The sequence below is a fragment of the Corvus brachyrhynchos genome, unplaced genomic scaffold (assembly GCF_000691975.1).
Source record: "Corvus brachyrhynchos isolate BGI_N302 unplaced genomic scaffold, ASM69197v1 scaffold86, whole genome shotgun sequence".
Taxonomy (NCBI): domain Eukaryota; kingdom Metazoa; phylum Chordata; class Aves; order Passeriformes; family Corvidae; genus Corvus; species Corvus brachyrhynchos.
Window position 1 is genome coordinate 750,045 of NW_008238647.1, and position 18,659 is coordinate 768,703.

The window sequence follows — 18,659 nt, forward strand, 5'->3', positions numbered from 1 at the left end:
GAAGTTAGGCAATTCTTCACCTTCTTTTAAAAACAGGAGTCTATTCAACGAGTATAATCTACAGCTCCTGTTATTCACAGCTGCTTTTAAACTTAGAATTGTTAGTTTTCCATTTTCTTCCTCTGGTGGGCAAAGTTACGCCACTTCTGGGTTTGGACCTCAATGCATTTTAGAAACAATCATGAATACAAGTATTTTGCAGGCACAAAGCTACACTCAACTCTGTCCAGTACATCCATGTCTGTCTTGTGCTGAGGATCACACTACTGGACCCAGGAGTCCAGGTGCAGCCTCATCAGCGCCGAGTGAAGGCGAGGGATCACCTCCCTTGACCTGCTGCCAATACTTTGCCTAAAGCTGTCCAGGATAACACCAGGACACCAAGGAGAAGTCAAGGGCCCATTACTGGCTCATGAACAACCTGGTGTCCACCAGGACCACCAGGTCCTTTTCTGCAAATCTGCTTTGCAACTGGTTGGTCCTCAGCACATGTTGGTACATGGGGTTGTTACTACCCAGGTGCAGGACTGTGTAATTCCTCTTCCTGAACTTCAGGAGGTTCCTGTCAGCCCATTTCTCCAGTCTGTCAAGGACTCTCTGAGTTTCAACTTTAACCTCTTGTGTATCAGAGACTCAGTCATAGAATGGCTTGGATTGGAAAGTCCCTTAAACATGATGAAGTTCCAACCCCCCTGCCATGGGCAGAGATGCTACTCACTAGATCAGGTTGCCCATGGTCCCATCCAACCTGATCTTGAGCACTTCCAGGGAAGGGGCATCCACAGCTTCTCTGAGCAACCTGTGCCAGTGCCTCAGTACACTCTAAGTAAAGAATTTTTACTTAACATCTTATCTAAATCTCTCCTTGTTTAGTTTATAACCATTCTCCCTTGTCCTCTTATTATCTACCCATGTAAAGACTTGTTCTTCCTCTTTTTTGTAAGTCCTCTTTAAGTACTGAAAGGTCGCAGTGAGGTGTCCCTGCAGCCTTCTCTTCTCCAGGCTGCACAACCCCAGCTCTCTCAGCCTATCCTCAGAGCAGATGTGCTCCAGCCCTCGGATCATCTTGGTGTATCAGCCATGTCTCCCAGTTTTGTGTCAGCAAACTTGCTGAAGGTTTAAGCATGTATTTTCAACAATTCTCTGGTTCAGTCTGAGAGAAAAGCATTTCCAAGTTTGAGGCTTTTTTTTAGATTGAGTTCCAGTATTCCAAACTGAGTAACTACAGAGATCTCAAATTGAAAGACAGGGGAACATAACCAGTATTCAAGCACCAAAACATGATGAACACAAGAGGCTGAGAACTCTACTGTAGATCACATTGATAAAATACCATTTTCAGCTTTATAAGGATGCTGAAAAAAACTGTACACAAAGAAAATTATTTGAGCTGAGGGAGTGCTTCAAAAAGCTCTTTTTACACTGTGAAATTTTTAAGAGCTCAATCTACTCAACTAATGAAAAAAATGAAAATAAGATTTTATTACAGCATGTAAGTAGCTTTAATGGTACAAGACAGTATTTATTGAAAAGCTTTTTAATCAAACTGAGAAAAGAATATACAGATCTACTAAAAGAGGATGATAAAGCAAGATAAATTCAAATTGGAGAAAAATCAGTAACTGATTTTAATTATAAATTATTTTATATATATATATATATATAAAATAAAACGGAATCTTTTCCCATTCTCAAGTATTATTAGCTGTATATATATATAGATCTTGAATGGTATCTGCATATATCCTTTTCCTTTTTCTGAGGAAAAAAAGAAATAGAAATTATATGTCAAAGTGAGCATATACAGGACATAATCCTCCACTGATTGTACTGGTGTTAATGACTATTTACACTTTAAGCCTGAACAGACTGATATGGAATAAAACAGTAAAAGCAAAAATTAAAACACGTATTTCCTTTAACAGGTTTTTTTTCCTTTTGCTACAAAATATCCATTGCTACATAAGTATTTATTTCTATGTGTGTGTGTGCTCTGTGATGCCAATAAGTAACACAAATGAAATAGTTCAAGTTGCCATGTGACTGAAATTTGTAAATATCTAAATCCCAAAAAAGCAAATTTACCTGCAAGATGACAAGAGCATTTTCTATTGAAAGGTCATCTGAAGGCAAACCTTCACTTTTCCAGACTAACTCCTCACTTTCTGTACACAGGAACCGCCGTAAATCGAACTCTGACAAATGAAAGTGTAAGTTTCTGTCAGCATTTACAGTCTGCATAATTTTAAAGCATTTACCAGTCTATACAGAACAGAGACTTTGTCTAACAGAGTGCAGGTCTGTAGATTTCCCTTTAATCTATTATTTTATTGCTTTTATTAAACTTATTATTAATAAGTAGCTGATGTCATAGAAATATTAAATAGCTTTGCTAACACACAGATCAAAATGATTGCTGAAAAAGCAGCAACATTCAGAATACACTGGCAAATTTACAACCGTTAATGTGAACACATTCATTTTCGTAAACTTTTCTTTTTAAGCAAGGACTATAAGGATACAATTATTTATAAATATTTATAAGCCTAATAATTTCATTGAATGATTCTAAGAAATAATCTGTCAGCATGTAGAAATATTTATTAAGAAAATGTCTCTTCTCATTTGGGATCACAAAGACAACTGAGACTGTTCATAAGAACTCACTGGCATTTCTCATTTCCTCAATCAAGCTTAATTACTTGCATGCAGACACTGACAAACACACACACGAAATTACTTTCAAGGCCTGCTGATTTGGTCCATTCATCCAAGCTGTTTTTCCTCTGATCCTCAGGAGCAGCAGAAAGATATGTAACAAATGCAGCTGCTAACTGAGCTCTTTTAGGCAATGTAGCCAGGTCATCTGTTATCTCTGACACCTTCAAAAAAAAAAAAGTACAGAATGTACAGAATGTATAGGTGTTTTGCAAACAAAAACTGCATTAATACATCTCATCAGTTACTAAAATGTCAGAATTAAGTTTGCCTGCCATTGGTAATACAGATGAGACAGTTTCTCTTCTTGCATTTCAGCTATCTCTACCTAGCTAAGACACACATGGACATATGGGGAAAATTCCTTTTAGCTCTGGGCTAGGGCATGGACAGATATTTCTGAGAATGTAACTGCTAAAAATCCATTAATTTGATGAACAGTTCAATTTATAAGCAAATGGATAAATAGTATTATAGTAAGAAAAATAAGAAATCTGTGATCCTAGTCACAGTCAGGCTGTAAGTATAACTTACAATATGTATACACACAACTACATACAACTATTATACTTACTGTTATTCACTGCACACTTACATGATAAAATATATTCATCATATATCGTCAAATAATTTATCTGCACTGAATCAACTCAGTTTTGAAATGTTCCAGTGTTTTGGAGAAAAATACAGTGTATCAACAGCATATGTGACTGCCATAATTGGTTTCAAATTACTGACACTTTTTTTTTACTTTAACCAAACTGACATTAAAAACAAATACTGATACACAAATTAAAGGCAAATTTTTACTGTTTCTTCCTTACCCTAAAGGGAGAAAAATACTGCCTTTTTACTGTCTTCATTATGGGATGAGTTTCTGATTAATTTAGCTGTCAGTTTAGTCTACAGAATACCATTAATAGATAGTCTGAATTCTTTAATGTACCAGGGTGATAAACTGTGAGGAATCACTTTTAGAAGCATTTAAACTCTGGGGTTCAAATATATCCAATCCTTACTATAGCAGATGGAAAAGCTGTAAAGCGACTTTCAGAGGATAATCTTCCATTTTTTTCCAGTATGGTGGTCAACCTACAAGAAGGATTCATCTAACCTTAACTTTGGTTCTTCAAAATGCAGGCATTTAGTCAATTGTTTAGGCTTTTTCCTGTATCATTGGAGAGACAGGACCATGTATCTCTGCATGAAGATTTCTTCTGCTTTAAGATACCCATGAAAGTTACTTACGGGTCTCTGGAGGTGACAGCAATTTTCACCTCATATATATCTTCAGATTTTCCTTTTTGTTTCAGGCTGTAAAAGGGCCTGTGTCTCCAAAGACTTGACAGCTTCTCTCAAATACATCACTTGAGCAAACAATGTATGCTTACCTTCCCTACTTTAACAGCAGAAAAGTTCCAAGCATCTAAGTGAAGACTTCAAAAGCAACCCATCATTTTGGATAGACCTACATCTGCATTTCCAACACTGATGGCATAAAGGAGATACATTTTAAGACTGTGATCATTTAAAATCTGTCCCTTTTTGCTTTATCTCAGGTTGGAGAGTCCAACTGCTGACACATTCAGCCATCATAATAATTACATTCTTGTGACTGAAAACCAGCACAGAATTTTGTATATGTTTTGTATTAAATACTGGGGATTTTTACACTTCTGGTAGAGAGGTGGCAAGTATGGTGAAGTAAAAAGAAGTTTCAGAAAGAAGAAAAGCTTTATTTTCTAATGAAAAATCAAAAAATGCAGAATGGCAGTAATTCACATTCTCCAAACAGTGCAAAAATTGTATTCTCAAATTATCAGCTGTAAGATGTACTTATGAAAATTTTCACTAACCTGAGTGCTCCATCTTTTATGCTCCCTATCAAGTTGACTTATCAGTACCTCTGCAGCTTTCAACGTTTTCTGAGCTTTACTTAGTTCTGCTTCAAGTTTTGCTGCTTCTGTTGTTCTATTCTGGAACCTGTAAAACAAATACCCTTTGTAATTGCTACCATGAACTACTAAACTTATGGACAGTTATTTTCAAGGCAGTTTAATTGACTGAATTTGTAATGAATGCCTCGCTTATTGTTAATGAAGAACACAACTGCAGCAGTTCTTTTTTTTGTACCTTCTGCTTCTAACTGGCAGATGGGCTTGTTGACTTCTAGCTAACAAAATTTAGATAGATGCATAGGTGACATTTAAAAATAGATTTGAATACAGACTATAATGTCTGAAAATCATTCCTTCTTCTATTTAAACAGCCTGACAATTTTAGTGATCGTATAAAGTTCTGATCTGCACCTAGTGAGGACAATAGCATGCTCAATACCATACCATACCTTTGTAACCATTTGGTCAATTTAATCTATTAAATGTTTAAAAAAGAATATTACTAATTCACATGGATGACTCCAGTTCAATACACAGTAGTCTATTTTGTAAACTAATATGAAGTAAGAACATGCCCTAAAAACCAGGCATGGTTTAGGTATTATTTTGTAATGTTCACTATCTAATTATTTTGATTCATATTTAAAATACTTAATACATTTAATCCATCTCTTTAAAGTAATATATTTATATATTACTTTATAAATATATGATATATAGTACATAAAGTAATATATTTAACTCTAATATATAGTATATAATGAATTATAGCTGAATTACAAGAATTATCCTTTTTTTGTTTCTGCAGACTACAAAACATGACTTTCAGTAATATATACAACATATGTCAGGTTGTAAAGTATCTCCTATACTAAGTACATAATAAAAACATCAAACTAAAAAACTTGAATTAAACAGAATTTGGAGAAAGTATAATCGTTTACCAGGTCTATTTTCATGCCACTGTGAGTGATGGATTTGATGAGAGGCTAAGGAAAGAGGAGATAGCTATCTAAGTAACTGTCACCAAATTGGCCACCCTAAAAGAAGCAGAACTGCCTCTCTTCAAGCTGTGATCAGTAGAAGTTTCGTGTAGGAATGTTTCCAAAGTCCTAAGGAGTCACTGAAGTCCTCTGTGATTCAGAAGGTGAGAAACATACTGTCTACCTTTGACATCTACAATGACTACAACGAAGGCTACCAACACAGTCAGTAGTGAGAAGGAGGTACTTTTAAGGAGCATTTATTTCATCTGATCAAAGACAAGAACTGTATTCTAATAGCATTTATCTCCACTGAGAGTATAGATAGCCTAAGCATCACTAATTCTGATGTAAATATCTTGCAGTACAGGAATTTACGTTTCCTTAAATTCATTATTCATACTGTAAAATCATCAATGCTTTTATTTATACCTTGAAATAAATGAACCCAACTTACTTGTCTTTCAGTTCCAATACTTTCTGACCAACAGAGTTCAGAAGATCCTCTAACTTCTGTTTTCTGTCTTCAGTTTTCTTGAGATTACTACAAAAATGTAATATTTATTTTAAGACTATGGACCCAAAGGGAAAAAAAAAAGAGCAAATATAACAGGAAAGTAATTTACATAGAGATAGCTCGGAAATAGTTCTTCCTTGTGTTTTATATTAAAATACATGTTTTCACATGTCAAAGCTTTGAGTACTTCTCATCACATAGTTTTAAAAATGGAAACCAAACACCCCATCCTTAAAGATCAGAACAAATTCTTCCAATACAGAATTTTAATACCTGGAAAAACAATCAGTACAGATTCCTCAGGTTATGGATGGTCATAAGACAATGCCTTATCTTTCTGATCCTAAGGACAAACTGGTAATGCTTGGTACATCGCTGGAAAAAGAGGAACTATATATCTCATAAATAGCATGGGTTTCACTGAGAGAATACATTTTAAGCATATCTGTGATGCTCATTTCTCCCTGACAGTATTCAGCTGAGACAGGTAACTCATGATTGTACAAAAGACATCCAAGGCGTAGCTTCCAGGAAAAAGAAACTATTGCAAACTTACTTTTTCTGCGTCAGTATGTACCTTTTATTACCTCTGGATGAGGTTATCTTTTTTCTTTTGTTTTTAATAAACTTCAATTCACACAGGATCACAGAATGGTCGGGGCTGGAAAGTGCCTCTGGAGATCATCTAGCCCAACCCCCCGGCTAAAGCAGGATTGAGCCCAGGCACGATTTTAGTATCATCAGAGGAGGAGACTCTACAACCTCTCTGGCAGCTTGTTCCAGTGCTCTGTCACCCTCAACTAAAGAAGCCTTTCCTCATACTCAGACTCCTCCTTGGCAGCTTTAGTTCCACCCACCACCATTGGAATGAAAAACACTTATTTTGTAATAGAGTCTAACTTACGCTTCCAAGCCAGCCTTTTCTTTTTCCAAAGGCTGAATTCGTTCTAAGACATGGGAATACTGGATGTTGGCATTCACCCAAGCTGCTAATGGAGCAGCTGCAGCACTAGCTCGTTTAGCATTCTAAAAAATTCAGTAGAAGAAAAGTTGTTACAAGAAAGTCCTTGAAGTATAATGTAGAAGAGATAAATACAGGATAAGTATTTATGTATGCAACAGATTTTCTAGTTACCAACTTAAATATGTTAATAAGCCAACTCTTCTACTGAACTAACCTTTTAAATTGTTACTAAGAATATATTGCAGGCCATCAATCCATGTAAAAAACCACAATGGGTATCTTTATAACTATGAAGCTATACTGAAATTAACAAGTTTTAAATTAATGAATGATTTATTAGACTCTTAGTGTTACAAGGAGGCCAGAGGAGCCAGTTACAATTCCTTGGTCTGAGTTCTAATTTACAGCAGTAGAAAAATCTTTGAGTACTTGACTCCATAATGACTTCTCACCCCACCCCTTCTCACCCACCAACCACATTCTCACTGTTGGATACACCTTTATCTCTTTATACTGAAAAATTCTGTAAGCAAAATTCTTAAGCTTTTTCTCTTACTTAAGTTCATCCTAAAAATTATATTGGCAAACCAGGCAATTATGTCCTTTCTTTTGGTCTTTTTTTGGGCTTGTTTTCATTTTACATAATGCCATCGGGAATTACCTTTGGATCAAAAGATGCTCTGTTTTTATAAAGAAGTTCTTCAACACTCTCTCGTATTTCTTTTGGAATATTACGGGCATCAAATGATCCTATGTCCTCCCTTACACTTCTTTTGGCCAAGAAACTGTAAAAATAATTAAATAACTAAGTAAAGAAGAAACAAATGTTAAAAAGGTTATTTCCATATGAAACCAAGGATTCTGACCATATTCCAGAATACAATAGGAAGTAGCTCATATTGTAAATTAGTGTTTAATTTTAAAGGTTAAGTAAAATTCTCACCTCTTCATGCTCACCCATGATGTATCAAAAATCCCCATCAGCCGCAGAACTCCCTCTAGAATGTCTCTGATTATGTCAGGGGGCATCCGTAGTGATCGGATTTCTAACAAAGCCTCTGGCTTTATATTTCCAACAGCTAATTTAGCTTCACTAACCAGTGGCTTAAAACATGAAGACACATTAAAAAGAGAGATGAGGATATGAGAAAGTAAACATTTCCCATTCCAGTTTTCATACAATTTCTTGTTCTTTTTAAATATTTTATTACCTAAGAAACTACTATAGATGCAGATTCATGTTTACAAGTTAGTAAAAAATTGCCACGTATTCAATAAGTGATAACAAGTATACTTCCATATAAAACAGCATCATATAATCTAACATTGTGATATAGGTATCTTTTAATAATGATGCTAATTACTATTTATAGGCATGACTGAGGATCTCTTTGTAAACATCCACAGAAATACAGGCCACAAAAGCTTTTCATTTCCAGTAGCTAAACAAATCCTTCACCCCTATCAACAAAGCAACAAAATGGTCAGGAAACAAAAGTTATAGATTATCATTAAAGACTGTGCACACCTTGCACATCCTTCATATTTATCAAAGACCACAGAATGGGTCTAATCCTGTAGTTCCATGTCACTTTCAATACAAGGATATAATTCCTTGATACCTATGATATTTAAAAGGAAAAAAATTAAGTTGTTGTACTGTTCCCTTATTCTTTAATATAAATTTTAAATGGATAGGATGAAAAATACAGACTAAAAGCAATGACTGAACACACATACCTCCCAAAAACCCTGATGCTTAACAGCTGTAAAATCTCTTGAACAAGCAGTTTGCTATAGTGTCATTAGGATATGTACTTTTCAGGATTTAGTAATAACTGTAAATTATCTCTCACTAAACTATTTCCATTCAGCTGAGAGTACCAAGTCCTGTATTACCAGCTTGATCAAGGCAACGTAATGTAGTTGGTCTATATAAGATATCAGTAATTGAAAAATATTCCATAAAATCAGAACTCAGCTGTAGAGCATGGCAGCATAGAAATTGCAGGTGGAAGCAATATTTGGCTTGAAAACTCTTTCTGTAACTACTATCTAATAGAACACAAATGCCAAAATGACAATCTCTATCTGGCAAACGGAATACTGTTTTCTAATGCATAGAAGTTTTAATATCAAAATAATTTGGAGTAAAATTTAAGAATTGCAGGGATAAATTCTGCAAAACTATTTTGCACAGCAGGACATAAGTCAGATAAAATCAGACTGCAAAATATTACTTTTCCTTATCAGCTCTTACCTGAACCTCTTTCAGTTCATCTTCAATTTTTCTTTTTCTTTGTTCTATTTCTGCAGCCTCTTCTGCTATTCGGTGTTTTATTTTTTCCATTTCTGCTTTTTGCTCACTAGCACTCTGTAAAAAAAAAAAAAAGAACACCTTTAGTTTGCAAATTTACACAGATTTTATTCCTTTAGGTCTCTTATTTCTTTTAGTCTTCATTATAATATTTTGCACAACACCAATTACAATAAAATATCTGAGTCTATTTGATATTAGGCAGGTTGCCTAGGTAAATAAAGTATATGGAATAAGCATAATTTGCTTTTACTGTGTTTCCTTCCCTTTCTTTACCACAGACAGATCTGTACGTGTATCTTTGAGGCTCATTATGACTGTTTTTCCTTTGCTTCTGATTTTCCTTTCTTTATCAAGATGTCAGCCTTCCTTTAAAAGCATAGGAGTGACAGCCTCTGTAACATTCTCACTACATTTGAAAGTACTATTTTCCTGTCATTGGCCTTGTCCTGCTCCCATTTCTATTTCAATTTCTTTCAGAACATCACTAAAACACTCTTTTTCTATCATGTTCATAAAAGCAGCAGTTGTATTGGAACTACAGCTTATTAGCCCAGAATTACTAATCGTGGAATGGTTTCTTTACTTGTAATTTTGTACCAATCTGTCCATACAGATACTTGTCTTATGTCCTACCTTTATACTGTAAGTTGTTGGGGTTTTTGGGTTTTTGTTTCTGGATTTGTATTGTGCATACCTGTGTCTACCAGCAGAGAGTAGCTATTAGCCATCTTCAGGAATGCTAAACACTTCAGTACAACAATTAATACTTAGTCTATAAAACTACAGTAGAAAGGACCTTACATGTTTTTTATCCATTGAGGACAAATGTATAAAACACACAAAATAAAATACTAATATTCTAGGCTCAGTTCACCTAGAAGACACAAGACAATGAAGCTCATTGTATAGCTTTTTCCAGTATATAACACATTATCATCACCAGCAACTGCCAAGCTGAGTGAAGATGTAACAGAAGGTAACAGATGCATAAGAGCAGAGAAAATCTTAAAATAATAATATTCCTCTGAGCACTTAACCCAAGCTTCAGAGCAGCATGTTACTGAAGATTACATTCAAATCCATAAAACATTAGCTACATAAAAATAGATTAGACATCATGCAAATGAACCTGTACTGAATGATCACTCTGAATAAGAAAACCTTAAAATTTAGTTGTAGGTCAAAAGTCTTTCTCTGAAAGGAGATTAAAAGAGTCTGTCTGTATTAGAGCTCTCTCTGTTATGTAACCTAGATCATTTGAAGTGACATTAAAATGTTAGAGGGCACCTATACTTTATGCTAATCTAAATAATCAGCCTTCCACTGAAATTTTTCTGATGTCAGTGGGGCCATCATGTTTTATTGCTTTTGGCCTATTTTGTCCTACAGTTTAGTATGTGCTACCCACATACCTGTAACTCTACGGGACAAAAGCAGACACAGATTTATACACCAAGCCAATCACCATTATTCAAATTCAGTGTACAGCAGGCAGACAGAGCCCAAAAGTACTAAAAACTGCCAACAGGAAGAGACTTAAAAAGATGGGAAGTAATGCACTTTTACAGCGTGTGAAAAATATGCTGTGGAAGATCAGGCATTTACTTTACTGCACACACAGAATGTCTTCGACATCGGGCTTCAGACTGACCAGATTAAACCAGTAACAAAAAAAAACCCAGTGCAGTCACAGCAGACTCATTACAGCTTATCCTACATTTATAATTCCAGGAAGCATCAATGTAGAGACCTATTTTCTACACAATTATTTTATTTGACGGAGAAAACACTCCTAAAGAAAATTATAGAATTTTGAAAAAAAAAGTGTACTTCTGAGCTGAAGAATAAAGATTCAAAGAGTGATGAATATAGAGGTATTATCTAACCTTCTCTGAGGTTGACTTCTGAGAATCAGACCTCATGAAATACATACTTTTTAACAGTCCACAGATTTAATTCCTGGTATTTGTTACTTAAAATAGTGCTACTTGGAAGTATTTGGCTGAAAGTTCCTATCTGGGATAAACATAAAATCGATCGGTTTGGATTTACAAAGTTCTAGGAAAACTTTCAGACAGACTAAACTACAACAGTGAACACTACTCAGGTACAAAAGTTGCACTGATCTCTTCCTACTCAACCAGTTCTAACCTGATTTAAATTACATAATGCTCTGTCCTGTTGCAACTTTATTCAAGCCTGTGGGCTCGTGCCTTCCTTTAGGCAAATTCTTGTAAATGCATCAGATTTTGTAACAGTTGAAAAGAATACAGAACATAGGCAGTTACAGAGACAAAAGATAGAAAACCAGCTTTTTTTCTCTTTTCCCCCCCTCTTTTGATGTGATTGTATACAGCACCTGCATAGATACTGTAATTTCTTGAAGAGCAGCATCAGCTTCATCCTGCTTTGTTTTGAGTAAAATGCTTTGTTCTCCAGCTTTCCTGTTCAGTTCATCTACAAGGGCTTTAGCTTCATTCAGCTTTGAAACACCTGCCTATAAAAGTTTACAGGAAGCAGATACTTAGCAACAAATTTTAAGTGAATTTAAATGAAAGTTTGCTACAAATAGTATGGACAAACTAAGAATAATGTAGACTAATTTTTTTTTTTTTTATTATTAATTTTTTCCACATTTTCTTGATATTATTTAACCTAAAAATGAGATCTGGCAATTCTAGATGTGTCGTTCTAAAATCTATTACGACATCAAGAAGATTAAAAAAAATCTCAAAATAATAAACTTTTAATGAAACAACAACTAGCACATAACAATTTTGCCAATAATTCAATAGTGTTTCACTTAATTGATATTAACTCAATGTAACAATATCTCCCATAAAAGCAAATCTATAAAAATTAAACAGAATTAAACAAAATAGATTATCTGATTTCTACATATTTGTACACTCTCTAAAAATCATAGATATGTATAAAATAAAGCTTAATATTAACATTTTCTTTACCCACACTTTCCACATTGTTTACTTTATGCTAATTATATACTACCAATATTTCAAGATACATTTGAAAAAAAATTACCTGGAAGATGTTTTGATTTAGGATACACATTTCTAATTTTCATGTAAGTTATTACCTTTATTTAACCAGAGCATTTAACAAGCAAATGAGCGTTTGCCACAAACAAACCCCAGTTATTTTCTAAATAAACTGAAAATCCAATTTCTATTATTACAAATTGCAATCTTGTTAAACTGCATACTACAGTGATGGAAAAATATTGGCAGGCAGAATAAAAGCAAAGCAGAATACAAGGCAAGGAAGTAATTTTGTTTGGACAAGCGTTTTAAGAAAAAAATACAGACTGCCAGTGTGGTTCTGAATAGCAGCAAGGGTCACTGAGAAGAGGAGCTGAAAGGGGTGGGAGAAAGGTAAAGATGAAAGTTGCCCTAAAGGACCATACAGATCTTTCCAAAATATACTGGTGGGAGGGAAGTAGGTGTGACTGGAAAGATACCAAATGGGTTTCAAAAATAAGGATGTTATACATACAGCACAGGAGTAAAACAACACCTGCAAGAAGAACTGCATTTGGGCTACAACTGTCCAAAGGACTGATGTGTACCAAAGGAATTCAAAATCAATTCCAAAACAGAAAGAAAAGAAAATCACAACACAGGGAACCTTGGTCAAAGCTACGTAAGAGCACCATGAGGTTAACACTGAATATAACAGTTTGTTGAACTAGAAGGACATGAAAATCACACGAAGCAGGAAGTTGCTGTCAAGATATAAAGGGATGGAGTATGGAGCTACAAAGGGAACATTTATAAAAGCACAGGCAGGACTTATATTGATGGAAAGATGATGGGTTTTTAGCAACACAATTCCACTACACATGGGTGAAAAAATGTAAATTGCTTTCAAGTATGTTTTACTCTTCCAAGAAAACACGCCCAGTCTGATACATTCTTGACAAAAAGTATTAATGAAAATAAGAAAACCACTTTTCACTCTTTCAGGCACTTCAACAAAGAAGGGCATTAAGATTGATACTATTTGTCTCCTGAAACCACAGCATGAGCATATGCCAATAGAGGACACATCACATAACAATGTTAGCAGCTACAGCCCATTTATACACAAGACATTTCCTAATGCAAGAATATTTTGAAAAGCAATATTTTAAGTGTTTTAAACACATACCTGCAAGTGGTTCTGCCTTTTTATTAGCTCTCTTCTTTTACTGTTATTGATGGTACTGTATACATGAAGGAATGTCATATACCTGCTAGGTGTTGCTCCGTATATTTTACACGATTCATGGATTGCCAAAAACGACTTCAGAAAATCAGAATCACCTGTACAACATCATTTGTTACACAGATAAAATTATACTGAATTTCATCTCACATTAAAATAACTAAGAAATAGCAACAGAATATGCTTGCTCTTTGAGATATGAATTAAGGGTATTCAAAAAGCACAAAGACTATGTTTTTTTAAAGTACTATCAGGGAAATATGTAAGTACATTTGAAATGCCTATTTCTCAGAAAGAAAGATACTGAAATTGTTTGATGTTTGGAAAAGCCAGGAAAATTAACTGCAGATTACTGAGGGCTAATCATACAAGGAACTACTTCCACAAAAATTGAATTTTAAAATACTCGGCCTTCTTTAGAAATAAAGTCCATGTGTTTTTGTCTTCTCCCTTATCTCTGATGACAGGCAAACTAAAAAGTTTTCCTGCCATTCAGTTTGTTGAACAGTTTCTCAAAAGAAGCCCAAAGATACTGTAAAATAAACTGCATTACCCTACAAAAGAAAATAATTGCTAAAGCATATCTACATATAAATGAATGCCTCTAATAAGTACTGAGGCCTGCATTAAGTACGATGATCTAGGATAAAGAGGGATGATCATGTGAACACTAAATATTATTTTTGGCCATTATTCTGATTGGCAGGGATGCCTATTAAAAAGCAATATAAAACAAGAAACTCCAACTGAACCACTTACCATCTTATATTCTGTTGGTTCCATAACCTCTAAGTGCTACTTTTATAGAAAGTGGCTAAAAGTAGTATTCTGCAAGTCAGTGCTGGCACTGGTCTCTTAGATTATGTTCAAGACCCTATTTTTAACATGATCAAACTTGGAGTCTAATTATAAAAACAAATTATTCTGAAAAAGGGGCATTACTTACAGGAAACTAGTTTTTGAAATTATTAAAATAAACCCAGCAAATCTACAAAAAGAATAATGAAATATATAAACCAAAAAAATCCCAAAACATCAAATTTTCGGGTTGCAAAATAACATCCACATTGAAGGAAGACACAGACCGAAACAAGATACAGCTAAATCAGTTTATAAAATTGAATAGACACAGTGACTGCATGTGACAGAAGAGACCACATTTGATCAGCCAGGATGTATGTTCCAGACTAATACTTCCTTGTGCAAAATGCCTGCCGTGGAAACGACACCAAAGTCTATGAAAATGCTACTAAAGACAAAGTATCTATGTTATTATCTATGCCCAACACGGGATCAAGTGTTTAATAACAAGAATAATAACTAGTAGGTCTACTTAAATATTACCTGAATGTTTCTTCTTTACTTCTTTATGTGTTTTTCCAGTCTTTTCTTGTTCATCTGAATCACACAGAAGCATTTCAGGTATCTAAAAAAACCACATGATTTTTTGCATGAAAATTACGAACAACTACAATTCGAGTTACAATTTTTTAAAAACCCACAAACTTTCAATCTACCTTCTCTTTTGAAAAGACTGAAAATGATGCATTTAGTCAGAAAAAGGAATCTATGAATATTTTTAGCATTAGAAAGATAAATTCTGCCCTTCCATGTCACTGATAACTTCCTATTCTCTCAAGTAGAAGAGATTTTCCTGGCTGTAAGAAGGAGCAACTAATTCTCAGAAGATTCCAACAACAGCACAAATGTTGGAAGTTTTAAAAGTATATACAATTACAGAGGAAATAAGACAGTCTTAATCCACATCCTGCCCATGTACATATTACCCACTAATTGGCCTTCACTGAGATCACTCACAAAGAGGAACAGGATGATGGCAATGCTGCATTGGTACTGTTTATGTTAGTGCTTAGGGGTTCTGTTTGTGTTGTTCTGTGCAACAAGCTCTGTGTGACAAGCACATGCATATATGTGCACGGGCTTCCCACGCGGTCATAGATTCCTTCAGGTGCTTCTACCTGCCTCAGCACGGGGCTCTCCATGGGCTGCAGGTGAATCTGTGCTACACTGTGGACTTCCATGGGCTGCAGGGGCAGACCTTCCATGGTCTACACCACGAGCTGCAGGAGAATCTCAGCTCCAGCACCTGAAGCACCTCCTGCCCCTCCTTCTGCACTGACCCTGAGGTCTGCAGGGCTGTTTCTCTCATGTTTTCTCACTCCTTTCTCTAGCTGCATTTGCTCCTGTACAGTAAATTCTTTCCACTTGTTAAATGTTATCCTAGAGGCACTGCCAGCACTGGGCTTAGTCTTGGCTGGCAGCACATCTTCCTGGAGCCAGCTGACATGGGGGAAGCTTCTGGTAGCCTCTCACAGAAGTCACCCCTGAAGGCCAACCCCCACACCAAAACCTCGCTGCACAAACCCAATACAATTGCCTTTAACATTTTGCTTGTCTGTATTTTGTTGTTAAATGCTGTGTTTGATCAGAGTCATAGCAGTCAGCATGTTGTTCAGGTCAGCCCACAGACAGAACAAAACATAATGTTACTGCTAAAATAACAATGCTAATAATACTCAACTGTTCTGCGGAATCTTCTGTCTTTGTAAGAGCGTAAAAATGGATTAACTAAGTACAGTGTTAATTATTCCTTCACAACTTTAAATATCTTGACCTTACTCACCAGAGCTCAGTTATATTTAGAGATACTAATTTAAATAAGTCACAATTAATAAAATTTACCTTTTTCATACTGTCATCTGACCAGGCTTCCATCCACAAAACCTGACATTTCTTATATAGTGCTGGATTACTTTCGCAGTTTAATGTGAAATTTAAATTGGTAGAATCCATGATCAAGACAACATGCAGATTTTGTTGGATCCCTAAGAAAATGTAACATTTTAAATTTTTAGTACATAACAATCTGACTATATGATGGTAGATTTATAACAAATACAACATAATTTACTTTCTTTCAAATACTTATCACAAGGTGATTTCAGAAAAAAAAAAGAGCCTAAAACATCAAATCACAGTAGGACAGGAATGTTTATAAGCAGAACCTTATTTAGTATCATGAATTCTCGTTACATATACTACAGTGTATTTTTTAATTCTGGAGAGCTGACAGTATTTAAATAGGTACCACTAATTTTCATTCCAATTGAGGTAGAACAATAAAACCAATTAGAAGTAGTTCCATGGCCTGCTACTAAGACTGTATTCTTTCAGCCATATTCCTTGATTTATTTGTAAACTATTTAATCTTCTTGTTGAGCCAAGGAAGAAACACAAATAATTAAGAAACCTCTCTGTAAACTTGCTTATGATTAGTCAGAAGCCAAAGTGATTTCTTGGTATAATTGACAAATAGAAAAAATCTCTGCTACTAGATAGATATAAAAGCTATACAAACCAGAACATAAAGGGAACAAAAGCTTTCTTCCTTCTAATTACTTTCAACAGTAGATTTAATAACATTTGTTGAACATTCATCAATACAAAATTTCAGACAGAAAAATAAATTTTAATTTGAGATTCTATGCCCTCAAATATCACAGATACCATTATTCCTGCCTGGTATTTAATAACTAACTAAAAGCAAAAACTGCACACAATAGAAGGACCATGTTAGAAATTATTTGTCCATTATTATACCACTTTTGTAACTTCATAATAAATTATAAATTATAACTCTGTTGACATACGGTATGTGAAATAGTTGAAAATTGGTCCTGTAAATCCATCTTGCGAAGCTTGATCCTTCAGAGGAGATAGCAATGGTTCTAATTCTTCTATTTTATACAGCCCAGGAACTTCTCCTATTTCAAGAATGAATTTAAGTCAGATAAAATACACTATAATTCTTTAAATTCCTCTGAAGGGTTCCCTTGAATTCTCTGTATAGAGAATTCAAATATGGTAGTATTCACCTGTATACTTTCATGAGTATTATCCCATGTACTTAATCATTTTTTTCATGAGATCATGAAAACAAAAAAACAAATTACAGTGATTCTATTTAACAGTCTACTTTGTTCATATTGCTGAAATGTGTTTGAAAAAAGCTCTTCCAAATCTACCCAAAGGCAGTGACCCAATACTGTATACAAAACAAATCAAACCAAACCGTGAATACACCAGGACACAGGAACATGAAAATGAGTAGTCACCTAGATCCTCAGACAAAGATTTGATACTGGATAATGGAAATCTGATACTGTAAGTAGATTTGAGGTTGCACCTGAGAGACAGGAAAATCTGGGGCTCTTATCAATCAGCTCTTAAACTACTGCAGTTCCAAAAAAACCATGTAGTAAGTTAGACTCAGTCCTTCAGTGATCCTCTCTCTGATTCAGGAACAGAACTGGACAGTAAAATAAAGTCACTTTTGTTATTGTTATTTATCATCTCACTGCTTTCAGGAAAGTGAGCTCTGCTGGTGTTCATTTAAGTAAAGGCCTCAGTCTATACAACCTAGTAAAGCATTGGAAACCTCTCAATTTTTAATTTTATTATAGAAGGGAAGCTGTAGAGTAGAATGCATCCTCATTTTGTGGTTACCCTGTTATAAAGAAGTCCTTTGAAACACGTTAGAGGAACTGAAAGCACCTGTACTATAGGGTAGGTTAAAAGACAGCTAAGTGAACTTTGAGTCAGGTTCTCATGTGGAAGGACTCTAGCTAAAACAGCATAGAAAGCTACCTAAACCTTCTGATAGAGACATAAAGTTAGAAAACATCATCTAATTCTGCCTCATTGAGCTAATTCTGTGTGGTATAAGTAGTACCATAATCTCTTTGGACTTGACTCACCTGAGGACAGTAAACTGTTGACCATCTCCAGGAATGTGGAATGAACGAACTGATAGTCTTCGAGCAGCAGTACCACCTGCTGTGCTTCAATGCCTGCAAGCTCCATCACCTAGAAGCAGGGAAGACATTTAAATCTCAGTGTATAGAATATACGTATTGATCATAAGAGAATGATAATCATACAATATCCTGAGTTGGAAGGGACTGACAAGGATCATAACCTTTCTCTGACTACGTATTACATACATATTTTCTCC

General features: G+C 35.0%; 1 protein-coding gene across 5 annotated transcripts in view; it reads right to left on the reverse strand.

Moving 5' to 3' along the window:
- Window positions 1-18,659, reverse strand: part of DYNC2H1 (dynein cytoplasmic 2 heavy chain 1) — a 155,050-nt gene that overhangs the window by 92,237 nt on the left and 44,154 nt on the right. For all 5 annotated transcript variants that reach the window (XM_017737642.1, XM_008636292.2, XM_017737644.1 and 2 more), the window contains exons 50-63: window positions 18,403-18,511; window positions 17,296-17,409; window positions 16,328-16,470; window positions 14,969-15,050; window positions 13,568-13,722; window positions 11,760-11,897; window positions 9,341-9,454; window positions 8,024-8,184; window positions 7,742-7,865; window positions 7,021-7,142; window positions 6,057-6,143; window positions 4,575-4,701; window positions 2,741-2,882; window positions 2,086-2,195 (exon numbers count right to left, since the gene is read on the reverse strand). In XM_017737642.1, coding sequence (XP_017593131.1) covers window positions 2,086-2,195; window positions 2,741-2,882; window positions 4,575-4,701; window positions 6,057-6,143; window positions 7,021-7,142; window positions 7,742-7,865; window positions 8,024-8,184; window positions 9,341-9,454; window positions 11,760-11,897; window positions 13,568-13,722; window positions 14,969-15,050; window positions 16,328-16,470; window positions 17,296-17,409; window positions 18,403-18,511 — 1,728 coding nt within the window. The remainder of the gene's footprint in view (window positions 1-2,085; window positions 2,196-2,740; window positions 2,883-4,574; window positions 4,702-6,056; window positions 6,144-7,020; window positions 7,143-7,741; window positions 7,866-8,023; window positions 8,185-9,340; window positions 9,455-11,759; window positions 11,898-13,567; window positions 13,723-14,968; window positions 15,051-16,327; window positions 16,471-17,295; window positions 17,410-18,402; window positions 18,512-18,659) is intronic.